The sequence below is a fragment of the Balaenoptera acutorostrata genome, chromosome 16 (assembly GCF_949987535.1).
Source record: "Balaenoptera acutorostrata chromosome 16, mBalAcu1.1, whole genome shotgun sequence".
In the NCBI taxonomy this organism is placed as follows: domain Eukaryota; kingdom Metazoa; phylum Chordata; class Mammalia; order Artiodactyla; family Balaenopteridae; genus Balaenoptera; species Balaenoptera acutorostrata.
The window spans coordinates 20067135-20092118 of record NC_080079.1 but is presented as its reverse complement, the minus strand read 5'-3'; the positions used below and the strand labels follow the sequence as shown (position 1 = coordinate 20092118).

The following is a 24984-nucleotide window of genomic DNA, read 5'->3' as shown; positions in this document are numbered from 1 at the left end:
TAGTATTTCTAATAACTGAAAGGAACTGTGGCCAAGTTGGGCAAACTTAACCTCCTAACTCTACCCCCTTCTTTGGCTGAAGCAACAGTTTTTATGTTGTTGTTGTTGGAATATACTTAAGTGAGAGAGCCACACAACCTCCCCCATGAACAGCCAGGATTTTGATTGAGTGGTAACAAAATGGAACATGTTCCCTCAGCATGGCTTTTCCTTCCTTTCCACAGAACAATATAGATTTTTCAAGGCTGTTCTCCTGGAATCAAAGTGTAATGGCACTTTTGTAGCAGTCCTTGAACAGAAAACTATAATGGTATTGCCTTGAGGCTGGAATCATACAAAATAAATATTATATCTCTGATTCTTCTCTCATTTAATTTTTTTCTGGGCTTATCCAGAGGAGAGTCAAACTAAGATTTAGACAAATATAAATAGAAACAAGCCACAAAGTGTAGTGTTGCAACCCAGTCTTAATTTGAACTCAGTCTTTTACTGATAAAAGTTTACCTTTTAGGAGACTATTGTAATTGTTCTTAATCCTTTGAATACCTTTCCTTTTCAGAAGGGTTTTTAAAAGTAAAGTAGTTCTTAAGGCATGTTCACTTTCTACCTGCCTAAAAATGCTCTTCTGTCAGTGCCCTAATACAACACTGAAAAATTTTCTGCTTTATCAGAGGAGAGCATGCCCAAGATTGGGGCCAGCTGTTATGCGAGGCTGCCTCCAAAAGTAACTCTCAAAAACTACTCTTCAGTTGGGCCCTTTGTGGTCAGAAAAAAATGTAATACAGTATATAATGAAAGAGAAAGATCAGAGGAGTTAAGTAACTTTGACATAAGAACATTAATTCTCTGTCATTGTCAGGACTGTGAATTCTGTGAATCTTATTTTAAAATTCTGTGAATCTTATTTTTTAAAAGGTTCCAAATGCCCTACAAATACCTCAGGATTAGTTTTTTAAAAATTACACCTGGCCAACAATTGCTCTTTGGCACCCTTTTTCCTGCCCCAAATTTTACCTCCCCAAAGCAAAAACCAGAAAACCCCACATTTTGATTTTGGGGAAATTTTACTAAAATGGGGCTTTAAAAATAATCCCTGGCTTGGATTGACTAAATTGGCAGATGTCCAGCAATGCCAAACCATTTGCCGTCTGCTAGTAGTAAGCATAGTCACCAGTTTTAGTCATTTAGCTCTCTATTTCAGGTTACTTATATTCAGTACAAATTGTGAATATTCATCTTCCAGGGATGCATTAATTCTTAGGCCAGAGTGTTTGTTTCATGTAAGAAAGGTGCCTCTCCGCCTAAGTGCATACACCTCCTTAAAGTGAACTATTACACTAATCACATCTTAATAGTGGGACTATTTTTAAAGGTATCACGCTATTTTCATTTTATGCTTCTAAATGAACATCTACATTACAAAGCATTCTTGGAGTGTGCTGTTTGTGCTAAGCAGGATCGCCATTTTATTAGAGGTCAGTAACAATAGTTCTTCCTTTCTCTCTTCCACCCTGGACTGTGATTTGATAAATTGTACTGGGCTGTGGGTAGGAATGGAGCTGTGAGAGGCAGACTTAAACTCTTATAGAATAATAGACTGATGCTTGTTGTGTGCATTTTGTATATAAAACTAGGGCAGTGTCTTACAGAAAGTTATCACTGTGTCTCAAATCTGACTTGCCAGCACGTAGGAAGTTTGTTTTGGTTTCAAAATGTACTTTACCCCATGGTGGCTGGCAGGGTACAATACTATTGACATCACTGTGTTTCAAATAGAAAATTAACAAGTAGCTACTGTTGTGATTGCAGATTGCCTTCCCAGTCCCTGTGAGAGAATGCTTTTTCTTTTGGACAGCAACACTTCTCAGCCCCTTGGTACCATTAAATCAGCCAATGGGGGCTGCCAGAATAGGGATGAACACCAACAAAAGACTGAAGAGTAGAAAAACTGTTAATAATGCAAAAATCTTTAATCAGTTTCCAAATTGATGTGAAAGATAAATAATTTAAAAAAATTTCTCTCCCACCCACAGCTAAGTTTTGACAGTAGGCCAGGTTCAGAGCCTGATCTCTCCAGAGAGGAGTATCCTTTCCCTCCACCCAAAACCCTGGAGAGTTGCCAAAGGAAAATAAGCTATTTTGTATTTAGAACAAATTGCCACTGTTTTCACCAGTGATGTAGCCCTATTTCCCAGACTTTGAAACTTGGAACACAGAAAGTTCTTGTGTGACCAAAGAAGAAATATGGTGAATGAATGATCAAGTTTTTTTTTTTTTTTTAACAAAATTCTTGTAAACAGATATGAGAGGGAATGAGACATATGCATGGAAGTTAAGTTGAGCACAGAATGGATATCAAGTGAGCAATTTCCGTTAAATCACTTTGGAGATTGGGTTCCTTGTGGGAGTTTCAGTAGAGAACATATGCCTCTGGAACCAGATTTTAATTATTTTTTTCACATGAGGCTGTCAAGAGTCAAGTCTCCCTTAGAGATGAATGCAGGACAATAAAAATGAAATAATTTATGTGTTCTGTACTGTAGGCTTCAAGGGATCAGCAGTCCTGAGAGCTTGTAAAACTATGCAGACATGAGTTTCTCATCTTATCAAATGAGATAAAAACTGTTCATTTAATTTTTTTCCCCCTTGCATTGTGGAGTATTTCTTTTTAGACTTTTTCCCCTCATACCTGGGTTTTCTTAGCTATTTTTTTTTCTATTTTCTCCTTAATAATTGCCTTCCTGTCATCATACTTGTTATTATCACCATTTCTTGAACAACAGCTGGAACAGAGGCCAGACTTATCAGTCAGGTTTTCTACTTGCTAGGAGGCCTGTCAGTAAGGTCAGAAAGTTGATATTGGTGACCAAAAAAATGGATTTTAAAAAATTATCTGTGAATTTTATTTGATATTGTTGACCTAGTCCCCCATCACTGTAAATACTTTGATAAGTCACTCTCTTGTAATGGATGCAGTTCCCAACCCTCTGCTTCATGTCTACTCTTAACAAGAGTTGGTTGGAGATTGTCAGTTACTCTACGTGTAGTCATCTTGGGTGGCGACCACAGCTGCACACCAAAGTATAGAGTTCTGGCATCCATAAGCAAATCTCTCATGAATGTTGGCCTGCCATCTGATTATACTGTTTGGAGGCCCCTGTATTTTTACCTCAACTTTGCTGAGTTAGGGAGGCCCAGAAATATCCACTAGAAATTGTTACATCCCTTCTCCCCACTGTGGGCCAGTCATTCTGTTTGGGTATTGGAAGAACTAAAACGACTAAAAAGTATGGATTCATTCTTATCCAGAAGATAATTAAAATATAGTGTGATTAGTGTAAAAATCAAGTATTAATTATCTGAGGAAGGGATATGGCAAGGAAGGCCTCATGGAAGAAACAGTAGTTTGGCTGTGGGCTGAAAAATGACTTAGATGCCCACTAGAGGACAGTGGAGGAAAGGGTATTCCAGGTAGAGAAATCCATAAGTACAAACCTTTGGTTTGTGGAAGAGGTTTGCAAAAGGGAATGGATAATGCTAGGTGGAGCTGGAAAGGTGGTAGGCCAAATTATAGCATCTTCAAACAGATAAAGCTTACTACTGGCATCTTTAAAAATTTTTTACAGCATCTAATTCAGTGGCATAATAGAATGTAGCTCTTTGTTTACTGATGGTCATTGTTATTGACTGAGTGCCACTTCATCCTCTTCATATCTCTGAGATGTAAAGACTAAAATTTCAGCCTACATGGAATCTGTGTAGTTTAAGAAAGAATATGTCACTGTCATCATTAATTTATTGAGTACTCACCTCTCCCCTGCTCGCTTCCCCCGCTCCACTCTTTCTCTCTCTCTAAACCTTTGAAAGACATAATCCCAACAGTAATTCAGAATTGATGTTCTGAAGTCCCGAGCTCTGATAGTGATCTGTAGTAATTTGCTCTAATAGTTTAACATAGATTCCTGGAGGTCCTGGGTTGTACTGTGAAATAATGTAAGATTTATTTGAAGTCTTCTTCAAATAAAGAAGAACACTATTTTATATAAACACTATTATCAGTTCTTGTTTTTATATAAAATAGTGTTCTTTTTCCAAACCTTTGAGGAAAATTATGACTTCTGGAAGGCATACTATATTTAACTTTCTGGCTTTAAATACTCTCTGGTGACTTCCCTGGTGGCACAGTGGTTAAGAATCTGCCTGCCAATGCAGGAGACACGGGTTCGAGCCCTGGTCCGGGAAGATCCCATATGCCGCAGAGCAACTAAGCCTGTGCGCCACAGCTACTGAGCCTGCGCTCTAGAGCCTGCGACGCACAACTAGTGAAGCCCGCGTGCCACAGCCACTGAAGCCCATGCGCCTAGAGCCTGTGCTCCGCAACAAGAGAAGCCACCGCTATGAGAAGCCCGTGCACCGCAACGAAGAGTAGCCCCTGCTCGCCGCAACTGGAGAAAGCCCGTGCGCAGCGGTGAAGACACAATGCAGCCAAAAATGTTTAAATCCATAAATAAATAAATTTATTTTTAAAAAATAGAATAACTTAAAAAAAAAAAAAAACTCTCTGGCTCCCTACCCTAAGAACTACTTTGATTTTACTGGGAGAAACTGATTTTAAAAGTTTTCAAAGAATGAGTAACATGTATCTCAACCTTACTGATTTTCTTATCTTGTATATAGATGAGCCCGTTAAGTGCTGAGGTGGATAAATGTGACTATAGAGTAATTTATATTATCATAATATTATGTACTTTATATAATTTACAACTTCATTATAACACTTGTTAATATTCCTATCTGGTTATTTTACAAGATACCAGTTGAATTAAGAGGAATATTAATGAAAGCAGTTTTTTTCTGAAAAGTGAGAAGAGGGTCCTAGCTATTCTCCTAAGTTTTAATTTTATTGTCCTTAAGCCCCATGACACCACAGTCAATTCCGACGCTAGGGAAATGCCACTTACTAAGTTACTCACTGGAAGTTAATAGTCTATTTTTTATGAAGTAGATAATATATAAGTTGTAAATGAAGCATATAATTATCATGTGCCGTTTTATGGGAATAGCTTGTCTAAAGCTTATTTCACAAACAGAGTAAGCTGAACAGCAGAATATGATCATATTTGTTTTTTGTAAATAAAGTTCATGTGTAGCATGATTGTGCTTGATATCTGGATCCATCTTTAATGTCATTTTTTTTAATAAGAAAAGGAGGCAGGCAGTTTTTTGGGTTTTTTTTTTTTTTTTTTGGTAACTGTAGATTTTCAGAAAATTCTCAGCATGTTACATTTTAGAGAAATGCTGGAGTACAAAATGTGTAGGAAAAACAGCTAGTTGCTGTCATGTGCAAAAGTGTTGTGTAGAGAGTTGGGAAACCTGGCCACAAGCCACTGCAGCTTTGAAGAAAGTGGCTCAAGGGAGGACTCACAGCCCATTGCGTAACATTCAACAGAGAGGAAAATACAGTACTGTCCCTATCGCTTGACTTGTTTTCCATTTTTATTTCGTTACTTGGCAAAGTCTTGGTATCCCGTAGTGGAGGAATGAAAGACAAGTAAGTTCCAGTGAAGGACCGTGCCTCCAAGGGCATCAGCCAATGGATGGTTTGTGAGGCTGGGCAGGCGTTAAATTTCTTATTGTTGTTGGGCAGAGGGATTAGAGTTTCAAGAGACGACTTGAAAAACATCATCGTGAGGTAGATGCTTGCAATTTTTTTCTGAAAGGGAATTCTTCCTCTCTCCTCCCTCAACAGTGTGCTTCTTCTGGTTGATATACCTATGCATTAAAATATCACACCTACTAGCAGGGGCCATTTTATGGCAAAATCATTTCCCCTCATGTTCTGTGATATTTCACTTTGGCAGTAGAGTTTACAAGGTTTGAAATCAAAAGCAGCACTGTTTCTTTCAGGGAAAAATGATCCTAATCTACCAAAATAAAAGCCAAACAGACTCTAATTGTTCCTTCTCCCACAAGGGGCTTGCCCTTTTTGAAGGTGTGGGTAATTCTGATAGGACCTTCTCTCTAACAGGGTTAGTCACTGGGAATTGCCTCTTCCCCTGGGTAAAACCCACTTTTAAATCTCATTTTAAAACAGACCTCAAAGTGTCTTTGAAAATAAAAGTACTTTGCCATCTCTCCATTGTCTTGCCCCCTCCCTCTCTGCAAGACTCCAGTTTTCTCACAAGGCACCTCCTGCTGCAGTGTCTAATCTTAACTTTGCTTTACAGTCACTCACGCTAAATTAGGAAAGATTTTAGTTGTATAGTTTTTATTGAGCTATTGATGCATTGTGAAAAGTTAAGTAACTGCTAACCAGGGTGCTACATTTTTTTCCATCAAGTCTGATTACGTTAATTTTACAATGTGAGGTTTTTTCCTATTGATTGTTAGTCTAATGTTCATCAGAATATTCAGAACAGCAGCCTTAACTTTCCCCAACCTTCTTACCCTACTTTGACTAAAGGTACAGAACCATGCCTTTCATGAATCCTTCTTTATGTCAGTTCTTCCACTCCTTGAAGACTTGAAAAACATCATCTCATGATAGTTGCAAATTTTTTCTCAGTACATAAGGATTTTCAAATCAAACCAAGCTTTTTTTCTTCTCTGTCTCTTGTCCTCTTTTTCCCCCATTGTCTTACAGTTCATGATTTGGCAGCTCTGTACAAGAGACTCCTGAGCCACCAGTCACATGAGAATGAAGGCAAGAAAAGAAAGGACCAGATGGCATCAAAAGATATGCCTTTCTAGGTCATTGGTGGTTAAGCTTGCAATCTGGTTACCAGCAGGGAGACTATGGGGGAAAGGGTGGAGAGCAGCACAGCACCATTGTAAGGGAAGAAGAATTTTGCCATACAGTTCGTTTCGTAATTTGCTGGAGAGAAAAAACTTACACATGGAAGAGAATGGATTTTCTGATTGAACTTTCCAGTTGACAGTCACAGAGAATCCATTGCATTTACTTAAAAGTGGCATATAAGCACATGTGAAAAACTGTGTGCAGTATTTGAATGGCAACTTTGAAAAGTGTGGCTCCGCCTTGGTCAGCTGCGGTTCAACTTCCATTAACCCTTTGTTATTCTATTCTCCAAATGCCTGATTCACTTATAAGTACAAAAACTGGAGGAAATGACATTTGGCTCCCACACATACACTTGTCCCCACAGAAGAGCAGAGGACATCATTCACCACTCATCCTTCATAATATTATCTATTTTGAAGGACCCTATTTACAAAACATGGAAAATGGCATCACTGGCCTTTGTGAGACATGTTATCTCAGGGTATGTTTTCTTAGTATAAACTGCATCTTGGAGCACATTTAAAATTACTTGACTGAAGAAATGTTCAAGTGGAACCCTCCTACACTGTTGGTGGGCATGTAAATTGGTGCAGGCATTATGGAGAACAGTATAGATGTTCCTTAATAAACTAAAAACAGAGTTACCATATGATCCTGCAATCCCACTCTTGGGCATATATCCAGAGAAAACTCTAATTCAGAAAGATACAGGTGGGATGTACCTGGTGGTCCAGCGGGTAAGACTCCATGCTTGCAATGCCGGGGGCGCAGGTTCGATCCCTGGTTGAGGAACTAAGATCCCACATGCAGTGTGGCCCCCCAAAAAAACCAAACTCCATGCCTGTGGTGATGGTTACACAACTCTCTAAATATACCCAAAAATCATTGAATTGTACAAGTAAAGCAAGTGAATTATATGGTATGTAAATTATAACTCAATAAAAATTCAAAAAAATACATGCACCCCAATGTTCATTGCAGCACTATTTACAATAGCCAAGACCTGGAAGCAACCTAAATGTCCATCAACAGATGAATGGATAAAGAAGATGTGGTGTATATATATACAATGGAATATTACTCAGCCATAAAAAAGAATGAAATAATGACATTTGCAGCAACATGGGTGGACCTAGAGATTATCATATTAAGTGAAGTTAAGTCAGACAGAGAAAGACAACTATCATATGATATCACTTATATGTGGGATCTAAAAAAAATGATACAAATGAACTTATTTAGAAAACAGAAGTAGACTCACAGACGTAGAAAACAAACTTATGCTTACCAAAGGGGATAGCAGGGTAGGGGTGGGGGAGATAAATTAGGAGTTTGGGATTAACATATACACAGTACTATATATAAAATAAACAACAAGGACCTATGGTACAGCACAGGGAATTATAGTCAATATCTTGTAATAGCCTATAATGGAAAAGAATCTGAAAAAAAAATGTATGTATAACCAAATCACTTTGTTGTACACCTGAAACTAACACAACATTGTAAATTAACTATACTTCAATTTTTAAAAATGGCTAAACAAATTGACTTGACTGAAGAAATGTTCAATAGTGGCTAATAAAAAATATTTTAGAGGGGCAGTCTGCCTTCCCTGTTCATTTAGGCATTACTTAAACCTTGACTCCTTTGGCCTGGGTAGCTCCTGATTTGACAGTGCTATTGTAGATCACCAGACTGCTGAACTTGGCTGATATTTCCTTATAGAATTCCAATTCAGTTGTTTTCTCTTGAATGAAAAAAAACTATTTTTAATTTTTGGTTTAAACTTGGTCCCAATGTGTGAACTTTGAATCCTTTACTCTTTTAATTACCTTGAAAATCCTTGCTTTTTTCATAAACAAATTCAGCATCCCTCAAGTTCAAAGTCAAGTTTCAACCTCTTTTATAAGGCTGCCTTCTCCAATTACAATCTCTCCTTTTATTCAGATTCTGTTGCCCTTGATACCTGTATGACTCATTTCATCGTGAACTAAATGAAACAAAATGTTTCATTTTGTAGTCTAGATTATAAACTCTTAAAATATACGTTTTTTTTTTACTTCTCCCACTCAAGCAAGTGTCTGGAACATCATTGCTGAGTACACAAAAGTCATGTAATATACAACTGAATGATTTTTTAAAAAGAGAAAACAGACATTTTAATATTGTTAGTTGATTTCTTCTCTTTTTTTGGGGGGGACTGCTTTTTTTTGTGGTGTTCATTGCTGTGCACAGGCTCTCTCTAGTTGAGGCAAGCGGGGACTACTCTTCGTTGCAATGCATGGGCTTCTCATTGCAGTGACTTCTCTTGTTGCGGAGCATGGGCTCTAGGCATGCGGGCTTCAGCAGTTGCAGCACGCAGGCCTCAGTTGCAGCACGCAGGCTCAGCAGTTGCGGCGCACAGGCTGCAGTAGTTGTGGCATGCGGGCTCAGCAGTTGTGGTGCTCAGGCCTACTTGCTCCACGGCACGTGGGACCTTCCTGGACCAGGGATCAAACCCGTGTCCCCTGCATTGGCAGGCGGACTCTTAACCACTGCGCCACCAGGGAAGTCCCTTTTTAATTGATTTCTGCCTAGATTGTTTTTTTTTTTTTTCACATTAAAGCATAGGTTTTTTTAAATCTTTTTTTTTATTGAAGTATAGTTGATTTACAATGTTGTGCCAGTCTCTGCTATACAGCAAAGTGACTCAGTTATCCATATATATATGTATGTGTGTGTATACACACACACACACACTCCTTTTTTTATATTCTTTTCCATTATGGTTTATCCCAGGAAATTGGATATAGTTCCCTGTGCTATACAGTAGGACCTTGTTGTTTATCCATTCTAAATGTAATAGTTTGCATCTTCCAACCCCAAACTGTCAGTCCATCCCTCTCCCTTCCCACCTCCCCCTTGGCAATCACAAGTCTGATCTCTGTGTCTGTTTCTGTTTTGTAGATATGTTCATTTGTGTCATATTTTAGATTCCACACATAAGTGATATCATATGATATTTGTCTTTCTCTGTCTGACTTACTTCACTTAGTATGATAATCTCTAGTTGCATCCATGTTGCTGCAAATTCTGCTTAGATGTTAATATGACTTTAACTTAGATCTCACAAAACAGAAAACTGACCCACCCATTTTTTTCTTGATATGAAACTATAGTAAGGAGTCATTTTGAAGTTTCTTAAGCTAAAAGTAAAAGTTCCTATATATGCACTGAATTGCTGGGGTTAAATAATTTAAACAAAATTGACAATTTATTCCTGTGGCAAAATACTTGTTAACTTTACTAGTTAGTTGCTTTGTTAACTTTTTTAGATGACTGAATTCAGAGCTCCCTTGGGAGCCTCTAATTATTGCAAGAGAACCACCAGTCTCTCTCCACCCTCCAGTCATCTCACATGAGTTCGTTGTTAGGCATATGCTATAATAATCCTAATGAAGAGTTTAAAGGCACTTTTAATTTTTTTTATTTTTATTTTTTGAATTTTATTTATTTTTTTATACAGCAGGTTCTTATTAGTTATCCATTTTATACCTATTAGTGTATATATGTCAATCCCAATCTCTCAATTCATCACACCACCATCACCCCCGCCACTTTCCGCCCTTGGTGTCCATACATTTGTTCTTTACATCTGTGTCTCAATTTCTGCCCTGAAAACCAGTTCACCTGTGCCATTTTTCTAGGTTCCGCATATATGCGTTAATATACGATATTTGTTTTTCTCTTTCTGACTTACTTCACGCCATATGACAGTCCCTAGATTCATCCACGTCTCTACGAGTGACCCGATTTCATTCCTTCTTACGGCTGAGTAATATTCCATTGTATATATGTACCACATCTCCTTTATCCATTTGTCTGTCGATGGGCATTTAGGTTGCTTCCATGACCTGGCTATTGTAAATACTGCTGCAATGAACATTGGGGTGCATGTGTCTTTTTGAATTATGGTTTTCTCTGGGTATATGCCCAGTAGTGGGATTTCTGGGTCATATGGTAATTCTATTTTTAGTTTTTTAAGGAACCTCCATACTGTTCTCCATAGTGGCTGTATCAATTTACATTCCCACCAACAGTGCAAGAGGGTTCCCTTTTCTCCACACCCTCTCCAGCATTTGTTGTTTGTAGATTTTCTGATGATGCCCATTGTAACTGGTGTGAGGTGATACCTCATTGTAGTTTTAATTTGCATTTCTCTAATAATTAGTGACATTGAGCAGGTTTTCATGTGCTTCTTGGCCATCTGTATGTCTTCTTTGGAGAAATGTCTATTTAGGTCTTCTGCCCATTTTTGGATTGGGTCGTTTGTTTTTTTAATATTGAGCTGTGTGAGCTATTTATATATTTTGGAGATTAATCCTTTGTCCATTGATTCATTTGCAAATATTTTCTCCCATTCTGAGGGTTGCCTTTTCGTCTTGCTTGTAGTTTCCTTTGCTTTGCAAAAGCTTTTAAGTTTCATTAGATCCCATTTGTTTATTTTTGTTTTTATTTCCATTACTCTAGGAGGTGGATCAAAAAAGATCTTGCTGTGATTTATGTCAAAGAGTGTTCTTCCTGTGTTTTCCTCTGAGAGTTTTATAGTGTCCCGTCTTACATTTAGGTCTCTAATCCATTTTGAGTTTATTTTTGTGTATGGTGTTGGGTTGTGTTCTAATTTCATTCTTTAAGGTAGCTGTCCAGTTTTCCCAGCACCACTTATTGAAGAGACTGTCTTTTCTCCACTGTATATCCTTGCCTCCTTTGTCATAGATTAGTTGACCATAGGTGCGTGGGTTTATCTCTGGGCTTTCTATTCTGTTCCATTGATCTATATTTCTGTTTTTGTTCAAGTACCGTATTGTCTTGATTACTGTAGCTTTGTAGTATAGTCTGAAGTCAGGGAATCTGATTCCTCCAGCTCCGCTTTTTTTCCCTCAAGACTATTTTGGCTATTCGGGGTCTTTTGTGTCTCCATACAAATTTTAAGATTTTTTGTTCTAGTTCTGTAAAAAATGCCACTGGTAATTTGATAGGGATTGCATTGAATCTGTAGATTACTTTGGGTAGTATAGTCATTTTCACAATATTGATTCTTCCAATCCAAGAACATGGTATATCTCTCCATCTGTTTGTATCATCTTTAATTTCTTTCATCAGTGTCTTAGCGTTTTCTGCATACAGGTCTTTTGTCTCCATAGGTAAGTTTATTCCTAGGTATTTTGTTCTTTTTGTTGCAGTGGTAAATGGGAGTGTTTCTTTAATTTCTCTTTCAGATTTTTCATCATTAGTGTATAAGAATGCAAGAGATTTCTGTGCATTAATTTTGTATCCTGCAACTTACCAAAGTCATTGATTAGCTCTAGTAGTTTTCTGGTGGCATCTTTAGGATTCTCTGTGTATAGTATCATGTCATCTGCAAACAGTGACCGTTTTACTTCTTCTTTTCCGATTTGGATTCCTTTTATTTCTTTTTCTTCTCTGATTGCCGTGGCTAGGACTTCCAAAACTATGTTGAATAATAGTGGTGAGAGTGGACATCCTTGTCTTGTTCCTGATCTTAGAGGAAATGCTTTCAGTTTTTCACCATTGAGAATGATGTTTGCTGTGGGTTTGTTGTATATGGCCTTTATTATGTTGAGGTAGTTTTCCTCTATGCCCCCTTTCTGGAGAGTTTTTATCATAAATGGTGTTGAATTTTGTCAAAAGTTTTTTCTGCATCTATTGAGATGATCATAGGGTTTTTCTTCTTCAATTTGTTAATATGGTGTATCACATTGATTGATTTGCATATATTGAAGAATCCTTGCATCCCTGGGATAAATCCCACTTGATCATGGTGTATGATCCTTTTAATGTGTTGTTGGATTCTGTTTGCTAGTATTTTGTTGAGGATTTTTGCATCTATATTCATCAGTGATATTGGTCTGTAATTTTCTTTTTTTGTAGTATCTTTGTCTGGTTTTGGTATCAGGGTGATGGTGGCTTCATAGAATGAGTTTGGGATTGTTCCTTCCTCTGCAATATTTTGGAGGAGTTTGAGAAGGATGGGTGTTAGCTCTTCTCTAAATGTTTGATAGAATTCACCTGTGAAGCCATCTGTTCCTGGAATTTTGTTTGTTGGAAGATTTTTAATCACAGTTTCAATTTCATTACTTATGATTGGTCTGTTCATATTTTCTATTTCTTCCCAGTTCAGTCTTGGAATGTTATACCTTTCTAAGAATTTGTCCATTTCTTCCAGTGTATATATGTCCATGACACTCTCTTACCCTGTCACATCTCACCCCACCCCCTCCTCATATCCTCAAGTCCATTCTCTAGTAGGTCTGTGTCTTTATTCCCGTCTTGCCACTAGGTTCTTCATGGCCTTTTTTTTTTTTTTTCCCTTAGATTCCGTATATATGTGTTAGCATACTGTATTTGTTTTTCTCTTTCTGACTTACTTCACTCTGTATGACAGACTCTTAACTCCATCCACCTCATTACAAATACCTCCATTTCATTTCTTTTTATGACTGAGTAATATTCCATTGTATATATGTGCCACATCTTCTTCATCCATTCATCTGTCGATGGACATTTAGGTTGCTTCCATGTCCTGGCTATTGTAAATAGAGCTGCAGTGAACATTTTGGTACATGACTCTTTTTGACCTATGGTTTTCTCAGGGTATATGCCCAGTAGTGGGATTGCTGGGTCGTATGGTAGTTCTATTTGTAGTTTTTTAAGGAACCTCCATACTGTTCTCCATAGTGGCTGTATCAATTTACATTCCCACCAACAGTGCAAGAGTGTTCCCTTTCCTCCACACCCTCTCCAGCATTTATTGTTTCTAGATTTTTTGATGATGGCCATTCTGACCGGTGTGAGATGATATCTCATTGTAGTTTTGATTTGCATTTCTCTAATGATTAATGATGTTGAGCATTCTTTCATGTGTCTGTAGGCCATCTGTATATCTTCTTTGGAGAAATGTCTATTTAGATCTTCTGCCCATTTTTGGATTGGGTTGTTCGTTTTTTTGTTATTGAGCTGCATGAGCTGCTTGTAAATCTTGGAGATTAATCCTTTGTCAGTTGCTTCATTTGCAAATATTTTCTCCCATTCTGAGGGTTGTCTTTTGGTCTTGTTTATGGTTTCCTTTGCTGTGCAAAAGCTTTTAAGTTTCATTAGGTCCCATTTGTTTATTTGTGTTCTTATTTCCATTTCTCTGGGAGCTGGGTCAAAAAGAATCTTGCTGTGATGTATGTCATAGAGTGTTCTGCCTATGTTTTCCTCTAAGAGTTTGATAGTGTCTGCCCTTACACTTAGGTCTTTAATCCATTTTGAGTTTATTTTTGAGCATGGTGTCAGGGAGTGTTCTAATTTCATACTTTTACATGTTCCTGTCCAATTTTCCCAGCACCACTTATTGAAGAGGCTGTCTTTTCTCCACTGTATATGCTTGCCTCCTTTATCAAAGATAAGTTGACCATATGTGTGTGGGTTTATCTCTGGGCTTTCTATCCTGTTCCATTGATCTATATTTCTGTTTTTGTGCCAGTACCAAACTGTCTTGATTACTGAAGCTTTGTAATATAGTCTGAAGTCAGGGAGCCTGATTCCCCCAGCTCCATTTTTCGTTCTCAAGATGGCTTTGGCTATTCGGGGTCTTTTGTGTTTCCATACAAATTGTGAAATTTTTTGTTCTAGTTCTGTGAAAAATGCCAGTGGTAGTTTGATAGGGATTGCATTGAATCTGTAGATTGCTTTGGGAAGTAGAGTCATTTTCACAATGTTGATTCTTCCAATCCAGGAACATGGTATATCTCTCCATCTATTTGTATCATCTTTAATTTCTTTCATCAGTGTCTTATAATTTTCTGCATACAGGTCTTTTGTCTCCTTAGGTAGGTTTATTCCTAGATATTTTATTCTTTTTGTTGCAATGGTAAATGGGAGTGTTTTCTTAATTTCACTTTCAGATTTTTCGTCATTAGTGTATAGAAATGCAAGAGATTTCTGTGCATTAATTTTGTATCCTGCTACTTTACCAAATTCATTGATTAGCTCTAGGAGTTTTCTGGTAGCATCTTTAGGATTCTCTATGTATAGTATCATGTCATCTGCAAATATTGACAGCTTTACTTCTTCTTTTCCGATTTGGATTCCTTTTATTTCTTTGTCTTCTCTGATTGCTGTGGCTAGGACTTCCAGAACTATGTTGAATAATAGTGGTGAGAGTGGGCAACCTTGTCTTGTTCCTGATCTTAGTGGAAATGGTTTCAGTTTTTCACCATTGAGGACAATGTTGGCTGTGGGTTTGTCATATATGGCCTTTATTATGTTGAGGAAAGTTCCCTCTATGCCTACTTTCTGCAGGGCTTTTATCATAAATGGGTGTTGAATTTTGTCGAAAGCTTTCTCTGCATCTATTGAGATGATCATATGGTTTTTCTCCTTCAATTTGTTAATATGGTGTATCACATTGATTGATTTGCGTATATTGAAGAATCCTTGCATTCCTGGGATAAACCCCACTTGATCATGGTGTATGATCCTTTTAATGTGCTGTTGGATTCTGTTTGCTAGTATTTTGTTGAGGATTTTTGCATCTATGTTCATCAGTGATATTGGCCTGTAGTTTTCTTTCTTTGTGACATCTTTGTCTGGTTTTGGTATCAGGGTGATGGTGGCCTCGTAGAATGAGTTTGGGAGTGTTCCTCCCTCTGCAATATTTTGGAAGAGTTTGAGAAGGATAGGTGTTAGCTCTTCTCTAAATGTTTGATAGAATTCGCCTGTGAAGCCATCTGGTCCTGGGCTTTTGTTTGTTGGAAGGTTTTTAATCACAGTTTCAATTTCAGTGCTTGTGATTGGTCTGTTCATATTTTCTATTTCTTCCTGGTTCAGTCTCGGCAGTTTGTGCATTTCTAAGAATCTGTCCATTTCTTCCAGGCTGTCCATTTTATTGGCATAGAGTTGCTTGTAGTAATCTCTCATGATCTTTTGTATTTCTGCAGTGTCAGTGGTTACTTCTCCTTTTTCATTTCTAATTCTATTGATCTGGGTCTTCTCCCTTTTTTTCTTGATGAGTCTGGCTAATGGTTTATCAATTTTGTTTATCTTCTCAAAGAACCAGCTTTTAGTTTCATTGATTTTTGCTATTGTTTCCTTCATTTCTTTTTCATTTATTTCTGACCTGATCTTTATAATTTCTTTCCTTCTGCTGGCTTTGGGGTTTTTTTGTTCTTCTTTCTCTAATTGCTTTAGGTGCAAGGTTAGGTTGTTTATTCGAGATGTTTCCTGTTTCTTGAGGTAGGCTTGTATTGCTATAAACTTCCCTCTTAGCACTGCTTTTGCTGCGTCCCATAGGTTTTGGGTCGTCGTGTCTCCGTTGTCATTTGTTTCTAGGTATTTTTTGATTTCCCCTTTGATTTCTTCAGTAATCACTTCGTTATTAAGTAATGTATTGTGTAGCCTCCATGTGTTTGTATTTTTTACAGATCTTTTCCTGTAATTGATATCTAGTCTCATAGCGTTGTGGTCGGAAAAGATACTTGATACGATTTCAATTTTCTTAAATTTACCAAGGCTTGATTTGTGACCCAAGATATGATCTATCCTGGAGAATGTTCCATGAGCACTTGAGAAAAATGTGTATTCTGTTGTTTTTGGGTGGAATGTCCTATAAATATCAATTAAGTCCATATTGTTTAATGTATCATTTAAAGCTTGTGTTTCCTTATTTATTTTCATTTTGGATGATCTGTCCATTGGTGAAAGTGGGGTGTTAAAGTCCCCTACTATGATTGTGTTGCTGTCAATTTCCCCTTTTATGGCTATTAGTATTTGCCTTATGTATTGAGGTGCTCCTATGTTGGGTGCATACATATTTACAATTGTTATACCTTCCTCTTGGATCGATCCCTTGATCATTATATAGTGTCCTTCTTTGTCTCTTGTAATAGTCTTTATTTTAAAGTCTATTTTGTCTGATATGAGAATTGCTACTCCAGCTTTCTTTTGATTTCCATTTGCATGGAATATCTTTTTCCATCCCCTCACTTTCAATCTGTATGTGTCTCTAGGTCTGAAGTGGGTCTCTTGTAGACAGCATATATATGGGTCTTGTTTTTGTATCCATTCAGCCAGCCTGTGTCTTTTGGTGGGAGCATTTAATCCATTTACATTCAAGGTAATTATCGATATGTATGTTCCTATTCCCATTTTCTTAAATGTATTGGGTTTGTTATTGTAGGTGTTTTCCTTCTCTTGTGTTTCTTGCCTAGAGAAGTTCCTTTAGCATTTGTTGTAAAGCTGGTTTGGTGGTGCTGAACTCTCTCAGCTTTTGCTTGTCTGTAAAGGTTTTAATTTCTCCATCGAATCTGAATGAGATCCTTGCTGGGTAGAGTAATCTTGGTTGTAGGTTTTTCTCCTTCATCACTTTAAGTATATCCTGCCACTCCCTTCTGGCTTGCAGAGTTTCTGCTGATAGATCAGATGTTAACCTTATGGGGATTCCCTTGTGTGTTATTTGTTTTTTTTCCCTTGCTGCCTTTAATATGTTTTCCTTATATTTAATTTTTGACAGTTTGATTAATATGTGTCTTGGCGTGTTCCTCCTTGGGTTTATCCTGTATGGGACTCTCTGTGCTTCCAGGACTTGATTAACTATTTCCTTTCCCATATTAGGGAAGTTTTCAACTATAATCTCTTCAAAAATTTTCTCAGTCCCTTTCTTTTTCTCTTCTTCTTCTGGTACCCCTATAATTCGAATGTTGGAGCGTTTAATGTTGTCCCAGAGGTCCCTGAGACTGTCCTCAGTTCTTTTCATTCTTTTTTCTTTATCCTGCTCTGTAGTAGTTATTTCTACCATTTTATCTTCCAGGTCACTTATCCTTTCTTCTGCCTCAGTTATTCTACTATTGATCCCATCTAGAGTATTTTTAATTTCATTTATTGTGTTCTTCATCATTGCTTGGTTCCTCTTTAGTTCTTCTACATCCTTGTTAAATGTTTCTTGCATCTTGTCTATTCTATTTCCAAGATTTTGGATCATCCTTACTATCATTATTCTGAATTCTTTTTCAGGTAGACTACCTATTTCCTCTTCATTTGTTAAGTCCAGTGTGTTTTGAGCCTGCTCCTTCATCTGCTGTGTGTTTTTCTGTCGTCTCATTTTGCCTATCTTACTGTGTTTGGGGTCTCCTTTTCACAGGCTGCAGGTTCGTAGTTCCCGTTGTTTTTGGTATCTGTCCCCAGTGGCTAAGGTTGGTTCATTGGGTTGTGTAGGCTTCCTGGTGGAGGGAACTAGTGCCTGAGTTCTGGTGGATGAGGCTAGCTCTTGTCTTTCTGGTGGGCACGTCCACGTCTGGTGGTGTATTTTGGGGTGTCTGTGGCCTTATTATGATTTTAGGCAGCCTCTCTGCTAATGGATGGGGTTGTGTTCCTGTCTAGCTAGTTGTTTGGCATAGGGTGTCCAGCACTGTAGCTTGCTGGTCGTTGGGTGAAGCTGGGTCTTGATGTTGAGATGGAGATCTCTGGGAGATTTTTGCCGTTTGGTATTACGTGGAGCTGGGAGGTCTCTTGTGGACCAGTGTTCTGAAGTTGGCTCTCCCACCTCAGAGGCACGGCCCTGATGCCTGGCTGGAGCACCAAGAGCCTTTCGTCCACACTTTAGGCTTTATCCATATAAATAGTCTCCATCTTGATCCACGAAGCAAGTCTTCAGTTATTTCTAAGTCCTATGGCCAACAAGAGAGGAGAAGCTGACTCCAGACAGTAGGCTTCCTTTCAGTCAGGGAGTTGATTCAGAAGGCATTCATGATTCAGGATTTGCTTCCTTTGGCAGAACCCAACTTCCCTGGGGAGAAGTAAATATAGGTCGACGGGCTATTTCACTTATTTCTGCTCTGATATTTATGATTTCTTTCCTTGTACTAACTTTGGGTTTTGTTTGTTCTTCTTTCTCTAGTTCCTTTAGGTGTAAGGTTAGATTGTTTATTTGAGATCTTTCTTGTTTCTTGAGGTAGGCTTGTATAGGTATAAACTTCCCTCTTAGAACAGCTTTTTCTGCATCCCATCAGTTTTGGATCGTCGTGTTTTCATTGTCATTTGTCTCTAGGTATTTTTTGATTTCCTCTTTGATTTCTTCAGTGATCTCTTGGTTATTTAGTCGTGTATTGTTTAGCCTCCATGTGTTTGTGTTTTTTACGTTTTTCCCCTGTAATTGATTTCTAATCTCATAGCGTTGTGGTCAGAAAAGATACTTGATATGATTTCAATTTTCTTAAATTTACTGAGGCTTGATTTGTGACCCAATATGTGATCTTTCCTGGAGAATGTTCTGTGTGCACTTGAGAAGAACGTGTAATCTGCTGTTTTTGGATGGAATGTCCTATAAATATCAATTAAATCTATCTGGTGTATTGTGTCATTTAAAGCTTGTGTTTCCTTAGTAATTTTCTTTTTGGATGATCTGTCCATTGGTGTAAGTGAGGTGTTAAAGTCCCCCACTATTATTGTGTTACTGTCGATTTCCTCTTTTATAGCTGTTAGCAATTGCCTTATTTATTGAGGTGCTTCTATGTTGGGAACATATATATTTATAATTGTTATACCTTCTTCTTGGATTGATCCCTTGAGTGTCCTTCCTTGTCTCTTGTAACATTCTTTATTTTAAAGTCTATTTTATCTGATATGAGTACTGCTACTCTGGCTTTCTTTTGATTTCCATTTGCATGGAATATCTTTTTCCATCCCCTCACTTTCAGTCTGTATGTGTCCCTAGGTCTGAAGTGGGTCTCTTGTAGACAGCATATATATGGGTCTTGTTTCTGTATCCATTCAGTGAGCCTGTGTCTTTTGGTTGGAGCATTTAATCCATTCACATTTAAGGTAATTATCGATATGTATGTTCCTGTTACCATTTTATTAATTGTTTTGGGTTTGTTTTTGTAGGTCCTCTTCTTCCCTTGTGTGTCCCACTTAGAGAAGTTCCTTTAGCATTTGTTGTAAAGCTGATTTGGTAGTGCTGAATTCTCTTAGCTTTTGCTTGTCTGTAAAGCTTTTGATTTCTCCATCGAAGCTGAATGAGATCCTTGCAGGGTAGAGTAATCTTGGTTGTAGGTTCTTCCCTTTCATCACTTTAAATATGTCATGCCACTCCCTTCTGGCTTGTAGAGTTTCTGCTGAGAAATCAGCTGTTAACCTTATGGGAGTTCCCTTGTATGTTATTTGTCATTTTTCCCTTGCTGCTTTCAATAATTTTTGTTTGTCTTTAATTTTTGCCAGTTTGATTACTATGTGTCTCGGCATGTTTCTCCTTGGGTTTATCCTCTATGGGACTCTGCACTTCCTGGACTTTGGTGGCTATTTCCTTTCCCATGTTAGGGAAGTTTTCGACTATAATCTCTTCAAATATTTTCTCTGGTCCTTTCTCTCTCTTTCCTCCTTCTGGGACCCCTATAATGCGAATGTTGTTACGTTTAATGTTGTCCCAGAGGTCTCGTAGGCTGTCTTCATTTCTTTTCATTCTTTTTTCTTTATTCTGTTCTGCAGCAGTGAATTCCACCGTTCTGTCTTCCAGGTCATTTATCCGTTCTTCTGCCTCAGTTATTCTGCTATTGATTCCTTCTAGTGTATTTTTCATTTCAGTTATTGTATTGTTCATCTCTGTTTGTTTGTTCTTTAATTCTTCTAGGTCTTCGTTAAACATTTCTTTCATCTTCTCGATCTTTGCCTCCATTCTTTTTCTGAGGTCTTGGATCATCTTCACTACCTTTATTCTGAATTCTTTTTCTGGAAGGTTGCCTATCTCCACTTCATTTAGTTTTTTCAGGGCTTTTATCTTGTTCCTTCATCTGGTACATAGCCCTCTGCCTTTTCATCTTGTCTATCTTTCTGTGAATGTGGTATTTGTTCCCCAGGCTGCACGATTGTAGTTTTACTTGTTTCTGCTGTCTGCCTTCTGGTGGATGAGGCTATCTAAGAGGATTGAGCAAGTTTCCTGATGGGCGGGACTGGTGGTGGGTAGAGCTGGCTGTTGGTCTGCTGGGCAGAGCTCAGTAAAACTTTAATCCACTTTTCTGCTGATGGGTGGGGCTGGGTTCCCTTCCTGTTAGTTGTTTGGCCTGAGGCGACCCAAGACTGGAGCCTACCTGGGCTCTTTGGTGGGGCTAATGGCGGACTCTGGGAGGGCTTATGCCAAGGAGTACTTCCCAGAACTTCTGCCAGTGTCCTTGTCCTCATGGTGAGACACAGCCACCCCCTGCCTCTACAGGAGACCCTCCAACACTAGCAGGTAGGTCTGGTTCAGTCTCCTATGGGGTCACTGCTCCTTCCCCTGGGTCCCGATGCACACACTACTTTGTGTGTGCCCTCCAAGAGTGGAGTCTCTGTTTCCCCCAGTCCTGTCAAAGTCCTGCAATCAAATCCCGCTAGCCTTCAAAGTCTGATTCTCTAGGAATTCCTCCTCCCGTTGCCGTACCCCCAGTTTGGGAAGCCTGACGTGGGGCTCAGAACCTTCACTCAAGTGGGTGGACTTCTGTGGTATAAGTGTTCTCCAGTTTGTGAGTCACCCACCCAGCAGTTATGGGATTTGATTTTATTGTGACTGAGCCCCTCCTACCGTCTCATTGTGGCTTCTCCTTCGTCTTTGGATGTGGGGTATCTTTTTTGATGAGTTCCAGTGTCTTCCTGTCGATGATTGTTCAGCACTTAGTTGTGATTCCAGTGCTTTCGCAAGAGGGAGTGAGAGCACGTCCTTCTGCTCCGCCATCTTGAACCAATCTCAAAGCCACTTTTTAATGTGGACTTTATTTTGTTTACTTTTAGCCTGTTCAGCAAGAGCACTCTGTGATCATGTGAGAGTCCTCACCTAAGGGATTTTCCAATTAAAAATGAAAATTCTACTAAAGGTTCTATGATTTTGGGTAGCATAGCAGGGGAGGAGAGTGACTTTAAAATTGTTTAATCTCATTAAGGGGAATCCATTGATAATCCTTTAATTTAGGGAAAGTTTAAAAAAAATTTTCATTATCCACATTAGGTATGTCAGGTTTCAGCCTGGAGCCAATTAGTAGATTTTAGTTGTTGAACTCAATAAAGAGATTTGGAATGGAAATGCTAGCAGACCTTTAACTAGCTGGGCTAGTGGGTACTGGAAGAATCTTGACAATTCATCTGCCAGATCTCTGACCTCACTACCCTTAATCATCCTTACTTGTCAGTGACATAATTGGCTGCCTTCTCCTATTCCTCTTTGAAATTGCTAGCATTTGAGAATGTCTCTTGACATTATTTCTTATGTATTAAGACAGAGAAAGCATAGTTTGGTGGCTGAGCTAGTAGACCGTTTTGGCCCTCTTTGAGGAAAAAATGGAGGATGTGTTCTGTTTGTGGGGCAGTTGAAACAGTTGCTAAATGTTCAATTATGGCTCTTTACAGAATAGAGCTAATCTATGAACACATCTGTGGGTTTTCTTTTCAGATATATTATTAACTGATGAATTATGTTATACTTTATGAAGCACAGGACCAGATATACGAACTAGTATTGTTTCAGGGTGAAATCATGTACCCAGAACTCTCATCATGGTAATCATAGTTCCTGTAGGGTATAGGGAATATAAATTCATGAGGCTCTCTGCTAGCATTTACAGGAGAAATTTTCCCTAACTTGCCCACAGGATGGGTGTATTAAAGAATACAGTGACTTTTAGTGAAGAATTCTGTCATGGCTTTTTTCCATGTGTAGAAAACTGGAGGTGGTAAGGGGTAGTAAGAGAGAGGGGAGAGGGAGACAAATAAAAGTGAAAAGCTAATGATAGCTCGTACACTTAGATATTAGGAAATAGGGAACTATTTTATGGGTTGTTGTTTCAGTGGCTAGAATTGACCTCAGGGCCATATATTTTGCCTAACCCTGTCCTCACTGGCCACAGAATTTTGCTGTTTCTATTGTGTTGGATCATATGAAGTTGCCATTTTTATGTGAGAAATGGTTGAATATCAGAAATTTTGTATGGTTCAACCTAATACATAATAACATAAACACTATAGGATGGCTACAGTTGTGGAGAAGGGTGTGTGTGTGTGTGTGTGTGTGTGTGTGTGTGAATGAAAGGTGGAAGGGAGGAAATGGAAATTTGTGAGCAATTTGGGGTGCTTTGAAGCTGAAAACCTCTACTCTAGCCTGTGGTTTTACACATTCAAAATCAAATACAGTTGCCCAAATATGTTTTCCTACTTCCACATTAATACAGTTGAGACAGTTTATGGGGCAGGTTAAAATTAAATCACCTCTGACAGAGATAACCATTGGGGATAATAATCTGAAGTGACTGATGTCTTCAGAGTACAACAGAAATGTCAGAAACTGAAAACCAGTAGGCACACCTGCACTTGCATGCAGATACTTTGTTGAAACTGTAGAATTAGGGGCGTAACATGGTTATAGACTGAATAATGTGAAAATTCTTATTTTTCTTAAAATAGGCTTTAGGATGTTTTTAGTGGAATATTCAGGCTATACTGATTGGACTTTTTTGTCTTTCTTAGACGAGCTCATCTTCGCCTGTGTTTAGAACGCTTAAAAGTTCTGATTCCACTAGGACCAGATTGCACCAGGCACACAACACTTGGTTTGCTCAACAAAGCCAAAGCACACATCAAGGTAGGAATTTTTTGTCATATTTTCAGATGATTCTCAGTCCTGCTCTCTTTTTAGCAATGATTCCTATTCATATATATCAGCTAGCACAGTGCCCTCCTTTAATAACTGACCTCAAGAGAAATTTTCTGAAAACTTACCAGCTAATCTGATGGGAGCAACATAACCTGATTACATTAAATTGTTTTGACAGCATGGTCACTTGAAGAGCTGAGAATACTAGGAAAATAACAATTACTCTGCTGATACCCTGAAGGAAGGCAGTTGTGCCCTCTGGTGGAGATGACTTCATTTGGCTATGTCTCTCAGTAATTTTCCATCAAACTATACTGCAAAGCAATTTTCTCTTTTGTGGTGGTAACTTGACAGACAGACTTTGAGAATTCTGTACTGTTCTAGTAATGTAGCATTCATTACACACACACACACACACACACACACACAAGTGAAGAAAGAACTATTTTTCATGTTTAAAAAATATATACTTATGTATGTTTTTATGTATATACACATGTGTATAGTCATTCATGTTTTCTCTGTCAAAGAAGAAATCTTTTGAGATGTTAGGTAGGAATCAGTTTTATTGTTTGTACTGTACCTCACACAAACTTAAATATCACTTTATCATTTTAGAAACTTGAAGAAGCTGAAAGGAAGAGCCAGCACCAGCTAGAGAATTTGGAACGAGAACAGAGATTTTTAAAGCGGCGACTGGAACAGCTGCAGGGTCCTCAAGAGATGGAACGAATACGAATGGACAGCATTGGATCAACTATTTCTTCAGATCGTTCTGATTCAGAGCGAGGTAGGCAGTGAGCTTCTTCGCTGATGAAACACTAGCATCCCTGTATCTGAATTTAGAGAGGGGAGGTTGGGTGGCATTGTATTTGCTTCCTTTTTTGCCAGCACTGAATGTAGCATTCTAGATTTTATGTAGTCACATTGTCTAGCAATGCCTGTATGAATTATAGAATTTTTTTTCTTGATTATATATATATTGAAAATTTTCCACTTTGAAACAATTTTAGACTTAAAAGTTGTAAGTTTTCTGTAGAAAATTGTTGAGTTCTCATATACCCTTCACCCAAGTTCCCCTAATGTTAATATCTTATGTAACCATAATACAGTTATTGAAACCAGGAAATTAACATTCATGCAATACTATTAATTAATCTATAAACCTTATTCAAATTTCACCACTTTCCCCAGTAATGTCCTTTGTCTGATCCAGGATCCAGTGCAGTATCCTACATTGCATTAGATATTTCTTCAGTCTTTCTTTCATGACCATGACACATTTGAAGAATATTGGTCAGTTATTATATGCAGTGTTCCTCAATTTGGGTTTGTCTGATGTTTTTTCATTAGATTGAGGTATTATACATTTGGGGGAAGAAATATCACAGAAGTGATGTTGTGCCCTTCTCAATTCATTGTATCAGGAAGATACATTATGTTGGTATGTTTTATTACTGGTGATGTTAATTTTTATATCTATATTTTAAAGTACCATGCCCTTCATTTCTCTTTACATCTGCCCCAG

General features: G+C 38.1%; 1 protein-coding gene across 4 annotated transcripts in view; it reads left to right on the top strand.

Annotated features, from left to right (window-relative positions):
* MXI1 (MAX interactor 1, dimerization protein) overlaps positions 1-24984 on the top strand; it is a 91346-nt gene that overhangs the window by 59637 nt on the left and 6725 nt on the right. For all 4 annotated transcript variants that reach the window (XM_007173071.2, XM_007173070.2, XM_057530823.1 and 1 more), the window contains 2 exons: positions 23330-23444; positions 24075-24246. In XM_007173071.2, the coding sequence (XP_007173133.1) occupies positions 23330-23444; positions 24075-24246 (287 nt within the window). The remainder of the gene's footprint in view (positions 1-23329; positions 23445-24074; positions 24247-24984) is intronic.